Below are 19,814 nucleotides of genomic sequence, written 5' to 3' on the forward strand. Positions count from 1 at the left end.
ACTTTTTGACATATATCCCAGCAACTGGAGTACCCTCATTTTAACCGGCAGTGTTCTACATATGACTTTTTTTTTTTTTAAAGCAATATTTTCCTTTTAAGCAGAAATTTGCTGAAAACAAAGTGGTTGTATTTAAAAATAAACATAGTTGAGTAAAGAATACAGGTCTATTTATAACACAAATATTTAAAATGGAAACTAGAACCACTTTTGTTTTTACATTTTTAGTCCACTTGAAATTGGTGGTATTATTGGGCATCTTGATAAATGCTGTTAGAAGATTATTACTATTGGTCAATGTGTAACGATCATCTAACTGCACTAACAGGCCCCACTCAGGTTAGTAGAGATCTGGCTACTCAGCCAGTCCACCAAACCCCTTGTTTTAATGCAATCTGGTCAGATACAAGTTCGGCCAAGTTAGGAACATTTATTTTTTTCGAACTGGTTTCATCACCCTTCTAACAACCCCTCTATTAATTAGCTTGATGTGCTAGCTGTCTATCCCCTGCCTATCCCCTACCATAGCTGTTCAGTGAATCTTATTCAAGACCACTCTTCACCCTGCCTGCCTCCAGCTAAAGCATGTTATCTTACATTTACCAAAACTTCTAAAAAGTGAACGTGAGGTGTTGCCCATAGCAACCAACCAGATTCTAGCTATCTTTTACCTAATACATTCTAGAAAATGATAGCTAGAATCTGATTGGTTGCTACACCTCCACTTTTGCATTAGAGAAGGTTTGTGAAATCTAATCTTACTTATGAGAAGTTTTACCTGCCGTTTGAACTGGATTGAACTGGTATTTAACTCACACTCTGTCATTTCAAAGAACAAAATCAGGTCTCAAACAACTGCCCCTAAACTCTCTCTGTATTCATCCAATCTAATCCACACTCACCTACATCTCCCATATTACATCACCCTGCACCCACTTCCACCACAATTCTCCACAAACTATTCCTCTCTCCAGCATCATATTCCTCTGTCCCATCACTATTTCCTCCGTTCTACTTTTCTGCACCAAAGAACTATACTGTTCCCTGCATCCACCTCACTCGATGAGCTACACAAACAGAAACTAGTCTCTCAACCTCAATCCATTCTTATTTCTCCCCTCTTTGCTCTGCCTCTGCCATGCTTTACTGCGCATCTGCTTATTGCTCTCTCACATAGTATATTTTTACCAGCCTTAGCTCCTGATATGTCCCAGTGCTCTTTATCACTGCACTATACTCTGCTACTCTTTGCTCTAAATGGCCCTGTCCTTCATCTCCCTACTAGTGCTTTTTGCTCTGCATTCACCCTCCCTTCCCCAGAAATTGATTGCCCTCTCTTCTAAGCTACCCGAGCAGTCTCCACTCTACACCTACTCCCCCTCCCTGTTTCGCTTGACCTGTTGCCCCTCCCCACTTCCTCTACATATTTCCCCTACATTCATATTTGACATCATATTTTAATTTTTGCCATCCCACCTCACTATCTACAAAATGCTATTTGTCCCTTACCCAACCCCCTCACTCACAAACTCTACAGACCCAAAGGCAGACTAGGTGGCAGGGTGGGCATCTCTCCGCTGCACCTTTTGGGCAATGGCCAATGAGTCCTTTCTCCTTCTCCTCTTCGAGGTCCACTCTGTTCGTCTCTCCTACGCAATCCCCCACTCCTGTCTACCAAGTCCTTGATTGCTTTGGAGCATGTCTCCCCCACATCTTATCCTTTGATCTACTCTTCATCATCTTAATATCCCTCTTCCACCCACTGTAATTATCACTGGAATCTCACCAACGACTAGCGCCTCAACTCCCCACTGATAAACACAATTGTGCGACTCCGCAACTATGTAATATGCTTGCCCATCCAATCAGGCCCTTCATCAGCCTCCAACATCATCATCATCATCATTGATTTATATAGCACCACTAATTCCGCTGCGCTGTACAGAGTCACACTCACATCAGTCTCTGCCCCATTGGAGCTTATAGTCTAAATTCCCTAACACACACACAGACTAGGGTCAATTTTTGATAGCAGCAAATAAACCTATCAGTATGTTTTTGGATTGTAGGAGGAAACTGGAGCACCCGGAGGAAACCCATGCAAACACGTGGAGAACATACAAACTCCACACAGATAAGGCCATGGTCGGGAATCGAACTCATGACCCCAGTGCTGTGAGGCAGAACTACTAACCACTTAGCCTCCGTGCTCCAACATTTTAAACAAAATCTTCAAAAACCCACCTAAGCCCACCGTTCGTTTGTAAGGTCCCGTGATCAGGGTCCTCTGTCTTTTTGTCTTTCTTGTCTGCTCCCACCATATCCCTCTTTGCCTCCTTCACTGGTTATCTGTATATCTCACCTGTTATGTCTTATGTACAGTGTAATGCTTATCTTCTACTATTCTTGCACATATGTGTCTTGAACGTCCTGTATTTTGCCTATTGACCCTCTATGCCTTTGTATTATGCTTTACTACCCCACACTGCAGATGTTTTTGTAGCACCTTATAAATAAACAATTCTAATATTGGCAATGATAGCAGTAAATATAAACGTCAAGCAAACTATTGATGCCTCTTTTGCAGAAAAGAATATGTTCGAGTTTAGCGATGGACGCCCCCAAGGCAATTGCCTCTTCTGCCTTATACCCTCCCCCTACCCCAGCATAAGAGTAATTTAAAAGTATTTTTAGACACTCTTTTTGCCTTCATAATTTAAAGCCATGCACCCTTTAGCTTGCTGCAGTGGAAATCCATGAAAATGTGATTTACGCCCCAGGGGTCAATCTCCCTGAGTGAATTATATTTTGTTCAGGAAACGGTTATTGGGAAAAATGTTATGGCCTGTGACGCATATGGCATATAAAATTCAGACACCCAACACCGCAGTTCACATGCGGATCTTTATCGAATGTGTATCTCATTCATTGTAATTCCATCAGCATCATCAGAATGTCATGGGCCTCCAGCAAACAGGCAGGGAATAAACAAAATATGTAAAGAAAATAAATTAAAATACATAAACTTGGACAGTTCCCGTAGATGTATTCATGTGTTCTAGAAAAAGTGTATAAATAATCAGAGAGAAGGTTAATCTTTATCCCAGATCATGTAAATGAGCTAAATCTAAAGGAAACAAAATGATTTCTGGGAGGAGGATGATAACCACACAATATATAGCAAATCTAATTGCTTTTTTGGTAATTGCATTCAAACTGTAACATATAAATATAGGAGGCATCTTATATCTGAAATTAACTTAATAATCATCTAGTATGTAATGCCTTATGCATTTGATAGGGTAATAAAAGAGGTGAGGGGGGAGGGTAATTAATCATGTCAATTTGAGGCATTGTCAGGGGAAGCACTGCTGGGGTGCAATTTTTTATATGAGTGCATTTTTTAAAAAAAGTGCACAATAATATTATTTAAGAGTTATACAAGAATTGAACAAGAGGCGAACAGGAAAACATATATTACATGACAGATAAAATGGAAGTCTCAAAAGTACACCAAGAGGTAGATGTATCAATCGGCAGTAATTTAAAACGGCCGATTCTCTGCAAATTTTATTAAAGGCAAAGCCCATCGTATTGCACTTTCTAGGGATTATGTGTAACCACTTACATTCGCCTTATTTACAAATTATTCCTCCTCTACTCTCTATTGCTTGATTAATTAATCCCTACTTTCTTCCCTCAAATACCACATATATTGTCTCTCACCACCCCTCCATGGACAAATTAGTTTGTCCTCCTTTTACCTACCTCCACCTTCCCTCTCTCCATCACTTTCCTTCACTACCCTCTTCCTTGCACTCATGTACCTTCTAAATGCTGTTCCTTGCACTCTCCTCACTCTCCAGACTACACAACCCTCCCTCACACCCACATACCACCTTCCCTGGTCTCTTTTCTCACCCACCTCCTACTTTTCAATGCTGGTGATATCTCCCCCAACCGTAGACCCCACACAATACCCGCTATTTACTCAACCTCCTCTTTTACCTCCAAAATATCCCACCCACCAGATACCTCCAACCTAATTCACATCTCTTCGCTTCCCACCCTCCTTCCCCTTTTTCCTGCGCAGTCTACAACTATACTGACATTGCCGTCTCTAAATTTCTTTCACTCATTTTATCCTTTGGTCTCTCTCAGTGTGTGTCATCTCCTACCCACCACAATGAACACTCCTTGGACCTAATTTTATTCTGTCTCTGTTCCATCTCGAGCTCATCCTTCCTGTTTTCTGATCACAACCTCCATTCTTCCTACTTGACCTTGCCTCTTGCTGCACCTAAATCCATGCACAGCACAAACACCTAAAAGGCCTCAATGAAATTCTCTTCTCTGCTCCCTATTACTACCCTGTCCTACCCTGATGTAGCAGCGTTTGTACAAGATTACACTCATCACAAGCCTAGAAGAGGCCGCTCCGGCCAGCTCACATCATCTCTGGCTTTCTAAACCCCAATCTTGATACTTTTGAGACACAGAGTGCCAATGGGGAAAATCTCGCTTCAACGCTTCCTTCTTCCACTACATGTGAATCCTGTCTTCTTACTAGAGATTCCTATCTCATGCCAAGTAAACCTACTTTGTGTCTACTTGCTTCTCTGCCCACCACCACCCTCTTCCTTATTTCCTCACTGCTCTAAAATGCACCAGCTACTTTAAAGGCAAAACAGACACTATCCATCAAGAAAGGTCCTCTCGGCAGATCGAACACCTCACACTCACCTTTCCCTCTTCCTTATCTACCCTCAGTTACTTCTCTCATGTTACTGAAGATATGGTCTTCACGTGAAATAAATGACAGGCGGCGGGTCTGTCCATCGCTGATTTAAGTCAAGTCGCGGTGGTGATGACATCATTTTATACAGTTGGCAACAGAGCAAGTCGTGATATGAAGTGATCTGCATTCTGTCCTCTCAACTTGTCCAATTAACCTTCTTCCCTACCAACTACTCCATTTCCCCCTCTACTTACCCACACCTAGGTTACCTCTTCAACCTGTCCTCTCCACTGACACTGTCTATCAAACATAAGCTACGTTCAAAAAAAATCTCTTAACCCTACATCTCTTCAGTAACCATCCTGGTTCTCTGCTACTATTTTCTGCAAAACTATTTGAGTCTTGTATAAAACTCCCTTAACCCAGTTTCTCTCTTTTCACTTCCCCCTCAACCTTCTCCACTCTCTTTATCTGTTAGGTTCCCCTCAGGACTCTGTTCTTATATCCTCTTTTCTCTCTTTATGCCTCTTGATGACCGAATATGCTCCTTTAGCCTCCCCTCTATATAAGTGACAGCCAAGGGGTAAGTGTACTATGGTCCGGTTTTTTCAACTCGCGGGAGATCGGCAAATTGACAGCTAAAATTTAAAGCAGCGCTGGCTTGTAAAGGCAAACTATTATCTCATGTGTTCGACTGCCTCTATACCTCTCGCCCTCTCCACTTGAATGTCCCAACTCTACTTAAAGCTCAACATGTCCAAAACTGAGCTCACCATATTCCCTCCACTCACCGTCACTGCCCGCGCCCCCTTCGTCTCCCCCAATATATCATGCTTACCCAGTTCCCGATGCCCACTGCCTTGGTGTACACCTTCAGTTTCACTCCTCATATCCAGTCCCTTGCACTCTTGCTGCCTCCCTTGAACCATTGCCAGTTGACACCCTCTTTCTCACTCGTTACCAAACGCTTATCCATTCTGTCATCATCACCTCTCTTGACCTCTTAAACTTCATTCAGTCTGGCCTTTCCCTTAGGAGTCTATCCCTGCTCCAATCTGTCCTAAATGCCGGTATCTCTGAGATACCTCTATGATCACTACCTCTCGCTACCGCCTCCAAACAACATTTCAATCTAATGCATTGGAAATAAAAGCTGGATTTTTAATCACATATGTGTCCTTAACAAAGAAAAAATGTTTGCAAAACACTATAATCATCCCCATTTATTTATATAGCGCCACTGATTACGCAGCGCTGTACAGAGAACTCACTCACATCAGTCCCTGCCCCATTGGAGCGTACAGTCTAAATTCTCTAACACACACACACACACACACACAGAGAGAGAGAGAGAGAGAGAGACTAGGGTCAATTTTGATAGCAGCCAATTAACCTACTAGTATGTTTTTGGAGTGTGGGAATAAACCGGAGCACCCGGAGGAAACCCACGCAAACACGGGGAGAACATACAAACTCCACATAGATAAGGCCATGGTCGGGAATTGAACTCATGACCCCAGTGCTGTGAGGCAGAAGTGCTAACCACTTAGCCACCGTGCTGTCCTATAATGTAAACAAGATAGCAAAATGATAGTTAAACAATGCATATTCTCAACTCTTCAGGCAATCCAAATGTCCATGCCCCTCTGTATAACACCTCATCCTTCATTATTATGTCAGTGAAAAATTAGGTAGTTGGTACAGACAAAAAGAAAATAGAAAAAATTAAATAGAGTTAACATTAACCGCTTATGACCAGAGCGATTTGCAAACTTGTGCTTTGGTTACGCAGCCAAAAGCCCCCATATTCTAGCTGCTGAGTCATAGAGACACCTACATTATCAGTTATCTACCTATCTCCTGCTGTGCGCATCCCACAAACCATATCCTTTGCAGCCAAAAGTTGATTTAATTCCTTTTTACCTCTAGGTGTTTATTAATACTTAGTCCTGTTGTATTATGTTTTGTTTAAAATTGCAAAGCTGCGGAATATGCTGCCGCTATATACATATGTGATAATAGTGATGATAACAGACTATCCCAATTTTACAAGTTTGTGTTTGGAGAGGACGAGGGGTAATTTTGGTAGTATATTGGAATAATACTATTGCATTTTATGTGGATCAAATCAGGTGAAAAATAGGGGAAATGCAATAAAGCATGGTTCTGCCCTTTATTATTTTCATGTAGTTAGTACGCCCCACAAATATATCCTTAAAAGTATTCTTAGACTTGTAATGGCTATAGGTATACTATGTGTACTCTATCAGAATTGAGAGAGGTGTTTGTCCATCTTTCCCCTCAATTTTGGTGTACAACATGTACAACATGTATAAATACACAGGGTGTGTGCTATACAAAGTTCTTAGAACAGACACTTTATTAGACCCAAGAGTTGGACATTTTGGATGGAAAAGGGTATAGGGTATCTAAAAAAAATAATAAAAAAAATAAATAAAAAAAAGACACATCAACCTAACTTGACGTGGGTAGTCCAAATATACAGCATATTGTCTTAATAAAATGAATAAAAACCTTAAACAAAGTTGTTGTTTTTTTTCTTTCTCTATGCGATCTGGTACTCAGCTGCCTGTATGTGATCTATCCCATTTCCTTCAGAGATTGCTGGAGAGAGTGTGGGGCTGAAGGCACCACTGCCCACATACAGTGGTAATGTCCTAAAATAATGCACTTTTGTCAGACTATTCATCACTCATTCTAACGATTACAGGAGCGTCGCTCTCAATCTACCCCTCTAACTCCTGATTACACTGCTACTCTCCAAGGGCCCCTAAGCACACAGGATCTGCCATTGGTCATATCATAAATGCCACAAAATGTTCTATAGCATGTAACTGGAAAAGTCACTTCCCGCTCCCTTACAACTGTAATTAGCAAGACTTGGCAAGTGTTCCTCCATGATTGCCCAATTAAATGTTGAGGCACCTGGTCAGCCTAACTCCCATTGTGAGGCCACTGACCCTATATCATAAACAAACTGTACAATAACTTTTCTGTACTTTCATACCACTAGTTCCTACAGACTGGAGCATCCAATCACCCTCTTCCCCTCCCCAAATTTCCTTTAGTAGCATCCCTACTTACCTCTACTCACTATCCTTTTGCTTTGTGACACCTCACTTAGCTAATCAGGTTCTGATTTACTTTTGTTGGAAAGCTCTTAATAATTATTCCTTACTTAAGATAATATGATCTCAAACGAGTGTAGCTTGTTAACACAAATGATGCATTGTTTTATTCAATAGAAGAGCTAAGGTTATATAGATTTATTGTTCTCATAAGCTGATCTGCCTCCCTCCCTTTCTGTACCACCCCTTAAAAAATTGATATACTTTGAAAAATTGTTAATAAAAAAGTATACTTTAAAAAAATTAAAAACTAAATAAAAAAAACCAAATCCTTTTAACACAACAAAATAAATAAATCCCACAACCACCAGAAAGAAAACACACTGCAAAGTCAAGTGAACGTGGGGGAGTCCAACCGGATGCAGCCTTTTCATGTCTACAGAGGTGCTGATCCCTGCTGTACTACATGCCCAGATAAAAGGCATTCCCTGCTTCCAGTGCTGATAGACCCTGTTCAAGCCCAAGTGCTAGTGACAAGACCATAAAAGTCATGGTCTGTTTTACACTTTCCTCTGCAGGAAGCCAACACTCCACACAGCCTGTGCATCCACTTATCAGCTCAGAGTCAGCGTCTTCTTCTGCCTGTAAACTGGGAGTCTGGCAGCTCAGTGACAAAATGACAAGAAAAACATGCTGAGCTCTCATAGCTTCCTGTGACCAGACTGGAAAAATACCAGGACCCGCTCAGAACGCTTCATGCTAAGGGGCAGATTCAATTCTGCCACGTCAGGCTAGGATTAATGCGGCGTTCGTACTATTATCTTTAATAGGGTAATTTTAACCCGGATATTTACTCACGGTCCGGAGAGGTGCGAGCAAACATCAGCGTTAAAAATTACCGTACTGACAGTAATACTGCGCACTTTTACCGTACTAATAGTAATAGTGCGTTATTACTAGAGTAACATGGCCGAATTGAATTGGCCCTCAAGTCTCTGGCCAGCTAACCTCGTCTCAGTGGAAAATGTAGATTGAAATAAACAGGAAACATAAACTTTACAGTATTGCCCATAGAACATAGTGTATGTGTGTGTGCGCAGTATACATATATAGATCTACACACACTCTATAATTATATTATATATATATATATATATATATACACATACACACATACACACACACACACACACACACATATACACACAGTTGGCATTCTCAAATTCATGTTTCAATGGTCTGTCATACTTTCTTATCTTCCTGCGCCATCGGATGTTTTTTTAACATATAAAAAACAAAAAACAAAAACAAAAACAAACAAACCCATAAAACAAATAAAGCAGAATTTGATGCCAGAAAATGTCCTGGGTGACCCATCTAATCTACCAAAGTAAAACCTATTACATTTCATTTATATTCTAAAGTGTTTTTTTTTTGTTTTCTGTGGACATTGAGAAATAGGCTAAATGCAACAAATATGATAATTAACTGGCTCCTATTATCGAACTTTCAGATGAGCAATGACATGCCAGCAGACATATGGTCTTCGTATACAAGCAGCTCTTTGAAGCATAATTTGTGTAATGTTATGTGTTTCAGTGCGTGTAGTAGAAACGCTCTTTGTAAATATATGAAGCAGTAAATAATGACCAACAAAATAAAAACAAAAATTGTTTAATATACAAATGTCGTTTCATAAGCATACAGACACCATGTTCATACAGCCGTGTGAAAAAGAAACTACAGCCTCTTTGAAAACGGTGTTTCCACATATTGGTGCTTAACTAAATTATTTAGTTCTTGTCAAATATCAATCTGACAAACACAACAGAATCTTGTCCCATAGATTGTAAGCTTGCGAGCAGAGCCCTCTTACCTGTCTGTCTGTATTACCCAGAATTGTCTTATAAATGTTTGTTCCCAATTGTAAAGCGCTACGGAATTTGCTGGCGCTATATAAATAAATGTTGATGATCATGATCTACTTTGTTTATTCAACAGAAAAATAAGTCATGTGTGAATAAGTACACTCCATGATTCAGGGGCTTGTAGAGGCACTATCATCATCATGTTATTTATATAGCGCCACTAATTCCGCAGCGCTGGACAGAAAACTCACTCACATCAGTCCCTGCCCCATTGGGGCTTACAGTCTAAATTCCCTAACATACACATACATACACACACACAGACTAGGGTCAATTTCGATAGCAGCCAATTAACCTACTAGTATGTTTTTGGAGTATGGGAGGAAACAGGAGCACCCGGAGGAAACCCACGCAAACATAGGGAGAACATACAAACTACACACAGATAAGGCCATGGTCTGGAATTGAACTCATGACCCCAGTGCTGTGAGGCAGAAGTGCTAACCACTAAGCCACCGTGCTGCCCAGGTCACTATTAGCAGCAATACCTTGATGTGATTGTTTCCCTTACATTATATTTGAAGCAACTTGGCCCATTCCTCCTTAGAACACGGCTTCACTTCATTAAGGTTTCATTTTTGCTCAGCTCTCCTAAGGTCCAACCACAGCATCTCGATGGGGTGGACATTCGGACTGACCAAGGCCATTGATTATTTTCTGTTTCAGCCACTTAATTGCAGATTTGCTGCTGTGATTAGGATTATTATCCTGTTGCATGAGCCGATATTTTCCAAGCCTCAGTTGACAGATAGATTCATATGTTACTCTAGAAAACAATGGTATAAAGAACAGTTCATAGAGGCCTCAATGACCGTGAAAGCGCCCAGGTCTTGTGGCTGCAAAACAGCCCAAATCATCATCCCTTTGACTCTGTGCTCAATAGTTGCAGGAGGTTCATTAAGCAACACACGGTTTGGCTTTTGCCAAACATGACCAAGACCGTACTGGTAGCTTACTGTTAGTGTGTGTTTGTCTAGTGGATATTGTAAGACGTTAAGTAGCACTGGGGCAAGAACCAAAGTGGATGATTGAATAAAAAATAAAAAAAATTCTCTGTAAAACATTTCGTACTATTTTAAAAGAGAGCACAATTTCTAACTGTGAACACAAAATGGACAGAGATTAGACATATTGTGCATTTTTCTCAATTTTTTATTATTTCTAAAAATTACAGTATGTCAAGGAAATGTTTAAGCGGATAATACAAAACAATTAAATTCCAGGCTTGATTCATTTTTTTTTTTTAAAAATCATTTTATACACTAAAAGTTTTAAATAAAAACAAGGAAAGACTTTTTTAAATGACAAAACATAGAAAAGGAACAGAACAGAACGAGTATAAAACACACATTATATATTAACAGTTCTGTAGTAATCGGAGTTTAAGCCTTTCGGACAACGGTAATGGACTGTCTACGGAAACTATAGAGTCATCACCATCACTCTGTTCTTCCGGAGATTGGGCAGGGATAGTCCTTACAGTCTTGTATTCAGGACTTATAAATACATCATCTAGACTTGAACCATCACCCGCGTCTGGCAAAGAGTGAGCTGGTGGTAGGACAGGAGACACTGTTCCCACAGGTATTGCTGTTTTTGAGCCTTTACGCTCTTTTTGGATGCCATATTTTACGTCGGTATCCTCATCCTCGCTGGATAATGACATTTTGCGGCAGACACTCTTCTTTAGCACGGCTTTTGTGGCCGCTTTGGTTGCTGTTCTGTTGGAAATGCTACCGTCTGAGAGGTTTCTCACAGGCACAGAAGTGGTCTTCTTCACAAACGTGAACGATTTTGTGACGGGGCGTTCAGGTGCTTTAGTGACTGCAACATTTTGCGTTTTATTTTTTTGAGGACTTTGTCCTTTAGATAGCTTGTTATGTACTTGCGTTGGTACATTTTCCTTAAAATTGACACAGTTGGTGGATTTGGATTTAATAGTTTCCCTACTATCATTGCTAGTGGACACAGACTTCAAAGGCGGGCGTTTGTGGTTAAAGTTGTGCAAAACTGCAGACTGAACAGTATTCTTTAAAAGTATTCTCTCTCTTAAGGGTAGCTTTTGTAGATGTGAATTGCAAGCAGAGTCCAAGGACAAAAACGGCTCAGTTCTTTCAATTAACTTACCGTTACTTGGTCCAACAGTTTTTTGGCTGCTTTCAGTAACTGTGTTTCCTGGCTTGTCAGTAGTTGGATTCTTGTTGACCTCATGTGTCTGCTTGCAGCTCGTACGAGATTCTAAACTGGGAGACTTGCTAAATGAGGTATCTTCCCAATTAATGCTGCTGAGATTTAGGTCTGAAATCACAGACGAGATATTAGGGGAAGACACGGTGGGCTCCTGTTTATTGCCCTGTGTTAGAGAAAAACATTCGTCATGAAGACTCTCTCGGTCATCTTCAGTATATAAAGGTCTAGTAGAGATACTGAAGTTCTTTTCTGTTGGTACCAGGATCATTGAAGGTGGTGAAGGATCTACAGGGAAAAGTAAGTCAGGTGACTGACTAGTCGGTCCTAGACTTGCAGCGGTCCAAGGTTCTCCGTTTGTATCAGAGATTGGCAGCGTTGAAGGACTTTCCATGGCTGGAGTTATGCTCATTTTAGAAAGAAGAGAAGAGACATCGTCCACATTGGGAAGCACCTTGGGCTTAGGTTTGCTTTTCTTACCTAAAAAACAACAATATAAACCATTCAATAGCCTGTATTCATGGATAAACAAAGAGGTATCTCTCAATACAGATGGATAATATGATTACACATTGCGCATGGTCAGATGACTTTGCTATCAAATGCAAATTATGTCTACAATAGTTACTATCACTGCTCAGTCTAGATGTAATTATTTCACAGAATGACCAGCATCCAAATGGAAGGAGAAATGGGATTCAGACAAAGTCATTTCAGTCCATTAGCTCCGCTAGACTTTGTTGGACGTCTTATTGGACAAAATAAAGCTTCGGTCTGCCGGTTTACCAATACTTTACTGCAAATAGCCCATCGCAGCTCAGCAATTTCCTGTCAGCGGCTATGGTCTGCCGGGTTACCAATACTTTACTGCAAATAGCCCATCACAGCTCAGCAATTTCCCACTAATTGTAGTTATATTTCAAAAGCTCTTGTCGAATAACAAACACGCAGAGAAGTATAAACACTGGAATACTCTGAAAGATTCGGACACTGCACAAAACTAGATGTCTAGAAAGTATATAGGACATTACCAAGTGAAATATGAATTAGTATTTTGGCAAAATATTTACTAGCTGTATTACGGTCTGATCTGCTTCAGGCATTTTTCACCGAAAAGAGTAGGAGGTGGAAGGAGCCATGAAACTGGGGAATAATCATATATATATTATATATATATATATATATATATATATATATATATATATATATATATATATATATATATATGCTTTTCAGCTCTTGCAACAGATAAATTGCTGTTGTAGGTGAAGATATTATATTTAATATAATCACATAGAAAGGAATATGAGGAAGAAGAATACGAAGAATTATAAGAATAATAAGAAGAAACATAATAAAAAAAAAATACTATAAGAACATTAATATCTTGTAGTATCCAGCCTGTGCTCCCAAAGAATTGTATGCACTTTATAAGTAGATTGCAAGCTTCATAGAACAGGATTTTCAAACGCATCATATTATAGCAGGCTATAAACCAAGTAACCACAAGCCTTTTATTGTAAGCATTTTGTACTAGATCTTTAACGGGTAATGTTGCAAGAACATACCAGCAAAACAAAAATGTATTCAGTGTTGATATGGAAACATAAAAATAAGATGTATGCAAAAGCTTATCAGTAATTTGCCTTTAACTAAATCTACAACAAGTAAAAGTAAAATAAACGTAACCGTCCAAACGGTTTTTATGCAGTGAATACAAACTAATATACAAGTAGAAGGATAAACAACCAAGGGTGCAGAACAACAGAGGTAACAGTCACCATCAATGATAGTCGTTGACTGATACAAGGAGAAATATTAGGTAAAGTTGGACTATGATACGGCTAAACAAACTCCAGCCTCGGTAGCCACATATTCACAGTTTATAACTAGCTTTAGGGTGAACTTCTATATCTCAGATGGACCACATATTCCCTAGTTCTTCACTCTGGCAACCAGAGAGCGAATGGTTCACACACTAAGGAATTAAATTGACTTGTTTGCACTGTGACGTTTGAACTAAACTTACATTTCTGCTTCTGTAGCTCAGCTTCTACTTTGTCCTTTTGGAACACCTCTACGATGCAAGGATAGGCCGCCGTGACGAGAGCTTCTTCCTCTATAGTCAATAGCGGGTCCTCGATGGGGTGATCATCAGGGAACACATAGCCGTCTGGAATAAGAAGAGATCACATAAGGCGTAAGGCGATAAAATCTGTTTGAAATGGCAACAAGACGACAGCAGCTCTGCATGTATGCAGGGGACATGCATTAACCAATCAGGTCACAGGAGAGTATTTTGAGGATATTTTGGTCCTGAGCTGGGTAGGCGTATGTAATCAAGTCGGTACGGTTTACACTGAGGATCTTACACAAACCTGGTTTTACCCATTCGATTTCAAAGCAGGGAACGCCGTTCCTGACTCGTGTCTTGACAATTCTAAAATAGAAAAGAAAATAAATAAGAAAAATAGAACAACACAAATAAAGCAGGAGTAGAACGGTTTCTTATTGAAGAACTATCAAAACTATGCTAGATTTTTATCAGGGAGACGGATGCTGCACAAACTAGGATCGGTAGTGAAGAACGTATAATATGTTACAGTATCAATGCTGTGTTTAGGAGGTACAACGCCCTCATTCTCTTCTGCTTTGATTGTAACCATTTAATAACTGTCCTACGCAGTATTAAGATGGCCCCATTTCAATTATTGTTGTTGCAAGACTAATATTCCTTACCAATATTTTCTTTCCCCGTTGCTAAATTTGCTAGGCTGCTTCTCTCTACCATGATCAATTCAATACTCACTTTGAAAGCCTTCCAGAACAATATACTAACCTCCATCTCCTCTTCTTAACCAAGCTCTTCTATCGGCTAAAGACTTACCACCGTCATCATCTATTGTAATCACCTTCCGCTTCCATCTAGACCTCTCCCGTGCTGCAGCCCGCCTCTGGAATGCTCTCCCATATTCAGACTAACCACTCACGTTTCAAGCATTAAGTGGTCCCTGAAAACTCATCTCTTCAGGTAATACCATATTCCTACAACTTTTACAGATAATCTCTCCACAGAATGGCCACACTACACTCTGTGTACTATATTCCTTAATAAAACATTCTCTGATGTTATCTCAAAACCACGGGAGTGACAGGTCAGCTCTCCAGTACTCATCTCATAAAATCCAGGCAGTGATATAATAGCAGTAAGCTTTACCAACCATACGGGAGATATTTCATCACCCCATGAGAGGAGTGGCTGATCAGGCTGTCAGCGGACAAACCAAGTTTCTCCGTCAGAGTTTTTGACTTGAAGTCCTACACATTAAAAGGGACAATTTTATAGTGCATTTGACTTAGGAATAGAACCACGTGGTGACTTGGTAGCACTGTATAGAACCACGTGGTGACATGGTAGGTCAAGCATAGAACCACGTGGTGATTTGGTAGGTCAGTATAGAACCACGTGGTGACATGGTAGGTCAAGCATATAACCACGTGGTGACATGGTAGGTCAAGCATAGAACCACGTGGTGACATGGTAGGTCAAGCATAGAACCACGTGGTGACATGGTAGGTCAAGCATAGAACCACGTGGTGACATGGTAGGTCAAGCATATAACCACGTGGTGACATGGTAGGTCAAGCATATAACCACGTGGTGACTTGGTAGGTCATGTATAGAACCACATGGTGACTCGGTATTACAGGTGCCCACAGTGAATTGTTCTGTGCAGTCTATTACCGGACAGCCTGGAGCTGGGTTTCTTGTACTCTGCCGGCCTTCCTCTCATGCATGTCATAATATGTCAGTAGGACCAGCAGCTTCTCACACGAATAATGCCTGGGCCACTCCATCCGTTCCAGAGCAAATTTCTAACAAATCAAAGCAGAATGGTTACGTTCAAATTATATGCAATAGATGTCGTACAGGCTCCTTATACAAACTATCCTGAAGGAGGAAATTCATTTAACAGGAACAATAGGTTTCATCATACAGAAATTTACCCGTAATTGAGGTTCACTTATTTTTACCTTCACCGATTTCTGGTTAAAAAGTGGTGGTCTACAATCCCCTTTCATTATGACCCTACGTATGAAGCGAATAGGGGAATATCACTTCCATAGGAGCATCCGCCGAGAGCCAGTACGCTTTGTGGGCTCATCATCATCATCATCATCATCATTTATTTATATAGCGCCACTAATTCCGCAGCGCTGTACAGAGAACTCATTCACATCAGTCCCTGCCCCAATGGAGCTTACAGTCTAAATTCCCTACTATAGACACACACTCACACACACAGACAGACAGACAGACAGAGAGGGAGAAACTAGGGTCAATTTTTTTTTTTTTTTTTTTTATTGCAGCCAATTAACCTACTAGTATGTTTTTGGAGTGTGGGAGGAAACCGGAGCACCCGGAGGAAACCCACGCAAACACAGGGAGAACATACAAACTCCACACAGATAAGGCCATGGTCGGGAATTGAACTCATGACCTCAGCGCTGTGAGGCAGACGTGCTAACCACTACGCCACTGTGCTGCCCCTGGCTCACTGTGCAGGAGAACGCCACAAATTCAGTCCTCTCCAATAGCGCATAATAGAGCTTATTGCATATGAAAGACAGATTGTACCTCATATGTTGTTAAGTTAACAGAGCTAACGGTCTCCCAAAAACTCTCAGCTTCAGGTTAACTGTGGATTCCACATGCTGGAAATGTCCTCATCGGTGATAACATAGAGAAAGCTTGCTGAAAAACAGCATTCGTCATCAGCTATTTATATAGCCACTAATTCTGCAGCGCTGTACAGAGAACTCACTCACATCAGTCCCTGCTCCATTGGAGCTTACAGTCTAAATTCCCTAACACACACACAGACCGAGAGAGACTAATGTCAATTTGATAGCAGCCTATTAACCTACTAGTATGTCTTTAGAATTTGACAGAAAACCGGAGCACCCGGAGGAAACCCACTGGTGGTTGAAAGATGATCATCTGCCTGGGTATATAGACCTCTCCTTACCACATTAGTGGACACCAGAGAATTCAGATCAGGCTGACCAGATAACAGCCAGATTAGGAAGGAGGAAAAGAAGAAAAGAAAGGAAGAAAAGGTTATGCTGCTGCTGCGAAGCTCTATAAACCAAATCATCATTACTTCTGGAGTGTTTTTTTTACCCTCCATTGCACACAACAAAAAACAGCTCTTAGATAATGAGAGAACAAAAAAAAAATGGATAGTACATATTGAAGTGGAAATAAACAGAATGCGGAACACTTATGCTTACTGTAACACCATCTGTCTCAAATCTGTACGGTTCATTCAGTTTACAGCAAGCATGTCACTTATACCCAGGCTGATGGGTGATAGATAATGTACATGAACCCTACCTTGCTAAGAAGGTTTTCCAAGATGTCAGCTGTCAGCAAAGTAATAGGACACATAGCATTCTAGAGAATTTTAGTTAAATATAAAACACATAATATATATATATATAATATATATATATATATATAAATATATATATTAGGGATGTGCACCGGCGACTTTTGAGGTCTCGTGTTTTGTGTTTTGGATCCGGATTTTCATTATTTTTGGGGTTCGGATTTGTCTCGCAAAACACTTGACGAAAGGTCTCGGTTCGGATTTAAGGTTTTGGATTCGGATTTTCTTTGAAAAAAACATAAAAAGTTTAAAAATCAAGTTTTTGGGCTTATTTTCACTCCTACGCTATTATTAACCTCAATAACATTCAATAATAAGCATTTCCACTAATTTACAGTGTATTCTGAACACCTCACAATATAGTTATTAGTCCAAAATGTTGCAACGAGGTATCTTTCTGGACTGCGTAGAGGAGTGGGTCACCACAATATATATAAGAAAACCATCAACTTGTATGATTCGCACCAATAAATGTACCTGGACTGCGTAGAGGAGTGGGTCACCACAATATATATTAAAAACCCTGAACTTGTATGATTCGCACCAATAAATGTATCTGGACTGCGTAGAGGAGTGGGTCACCACAATATATATAATAAGAAAACCATCAACTTGTATGATTCGCACCAATAAATGTACCTGGACTGCCTAGAGGAGTGGGTCACCACAATATATATTAAAAACCCTGAACTTGTATGATTCGCAGCAATAAATGTACCTGGACTGCGTAGAGTAGTGGGCACTGGGCACCACAATAAAAAATATATAGAAAACCTTCAACAGGTCTGAATTACACCCAAAAATAGTATCTGGACTGCATAGAGGACTGGCCACTGGCCACCACAATATAATATATAGAAATCCTTCAACAGGTCTGAATTACACCCAAAAATAGTATCTGGGCTGCATAGAGGACTGGCCACTGGCCACCACAATATAATATATAGAAAACCTTCAACAGGTCAGAATTACACCCAAAAATAGTATCTGGACTGCGTAGAGTAGTGGGTACTGGGCACCACAATAAAATATATAAAAAACCTTCAACAGGTCTGCATTACACTGCACATACGGCTGCTCCTCCATCCTCTCCATCATATACATGTTGGAGTTTCAGCGTGTGACAACCTCTTGTTTTTGATAATGTCAGTGCATTTTGAATATTTTTCAATTTGCTCCACACCACTGAATGTACTTTATCTATGATACGCATCTATCTATCTTGACTGCGTAGTGTGGTGGCCCCGGTACACAATTTGGTACCGAGGCCACAATATAATTAAAAAACCCTCCACGGGTCAGAATTCCACCAAAAAAGGGTATGGACTGTGTAGTGTGGTGGCCCCGGTACACAATTTGGTACCGAGGCCACAATATAATTAAAAAACCCTCCACGGGTCAGAATTCCACCAAAAAAGGGTATGGACTGCGTAGTGTGGTGGCCCCGGTACACAATTTGGTACCGAGGCCACAAAATAATTAAAAAATTGGGCATCAACTGTCACCTTTGTTTAATATCTGATACACCTAAATATGGACTGCACAGTGGAGTGGCCCCGGTAGTAAACTTGGTGCCGGGGCCACAATACCTCCTCCAACTTCCAAGTGTAGTGTTTATAAAGACAGACAGCGTCGAAGTGTTATTAGTTGACTTTCTTAACCCTAAAATTGTCCCTGTTGCAAATATTCGTGCAATGGACAGTTACTTTTTTATTGAAAGACTCAAGCTTTCAAGTGTAGTGTTTATAAAATATAAACAACAATACAGTAGTTTTAGAGCACGTCAATACCTCTTGTTTTAAATTATGACAGGGCATTTTACTTTTGGTTTAATTTCTTGAATTTGTTTAAATTTGGTTTTACTTTTTGAACATGGCAAACGACTGTTGATTGGTCATATAATGCAAAAAAAAAAAGTTCCAAGATGGAATTGTCCTTGGGCCCTCACACCCACCCTTATGTTGTTGAAATAGGACATGCACACTTTAACAAACCAATCATTTCAGCGACAGGGCCTACCAAACAACTGTGGCTGAAATGTTTGGTTTGTTTGGGCCCCCACACCAATAAAACAATTCATCTCTCCATGTACAAACTAAACAGGCTCTACTGAGGAAAGATGTGGTCCTCATCCTCAACCTCTGATTCCTCTCCACCTACAGTGTGTACTTCCTCCTCCTCACACATTATCAATTCGTCCCCGCTGGACTCCACAACCACAGTCCCTCTGTACTGTCTGGAGGGCAGTGCTGTACTTCATTGAGGAATTGATTATTCATTTTTATAAACATCATTTTTTCAACGTTGTGAGGAAGCAACCACCTTCGCCGCTCACTGACCAGGTTCCCCGCTGCACTAAAAACTCTTTCCGAGTACACACTGGAGGGGGGACAACTCAGGTAAAATAGAGCCAGTTTGT

The 19,814-nt window shown here is 40.4% G+C and overlaps 1 protein-coding gene across 1 annotated transcript in view; it reads right to left on the minus strand.

The window, feature by feature from the left end:
• Positions 1-10,942: 10,942 nt before the first annotated feature.
• Positions 10,943-19,814, minus strand: part of GEN1 (GEN1 Holliday junction 5' flap endonuclease) — a 39,982-nt gene continuing 31,110 nt past the window's right edge. Inside the window, exons 11-14 of the mRNA XM_075201397.1 lie at positions 15,688-15,818; positions 14,321-14,382; positions 13,972-14,115; positions 10,943-12,422 (exon numbers count right to left, since the gene is read on the minus strand). Of these exons, the coding sequence (XP_075057498.1) occupies positions 11,113-12,422; positions 13,972-14,115; positions 14,321-14,382; positions 15,688-15,818 (1,647 nt within the window). The 3' untranslated portion in view covers positions 10,943-11,112. The remainder of the gene's footprint in view (positions 12,423-13,971; positions 14,116-14,320; positions 14,383-15,687; positions 15,819-19,814) is intronic.

Source organism: Mixophyes fleayi, chromosome 3 (assembly GCF_038048845.1).
Source record: "Mixophyes fleayi isolate aMixFle1 chromosome 3, aMixFle1.hap1, whole genome shotgun sequence".
In the NCBI taxonomy this organism is placed as follows: Eukaryota; Metazoa; Chordata; class Amphibia; order Anura; family Limnodynastidae; genus Mixophyes; species Mixophyes fleayi.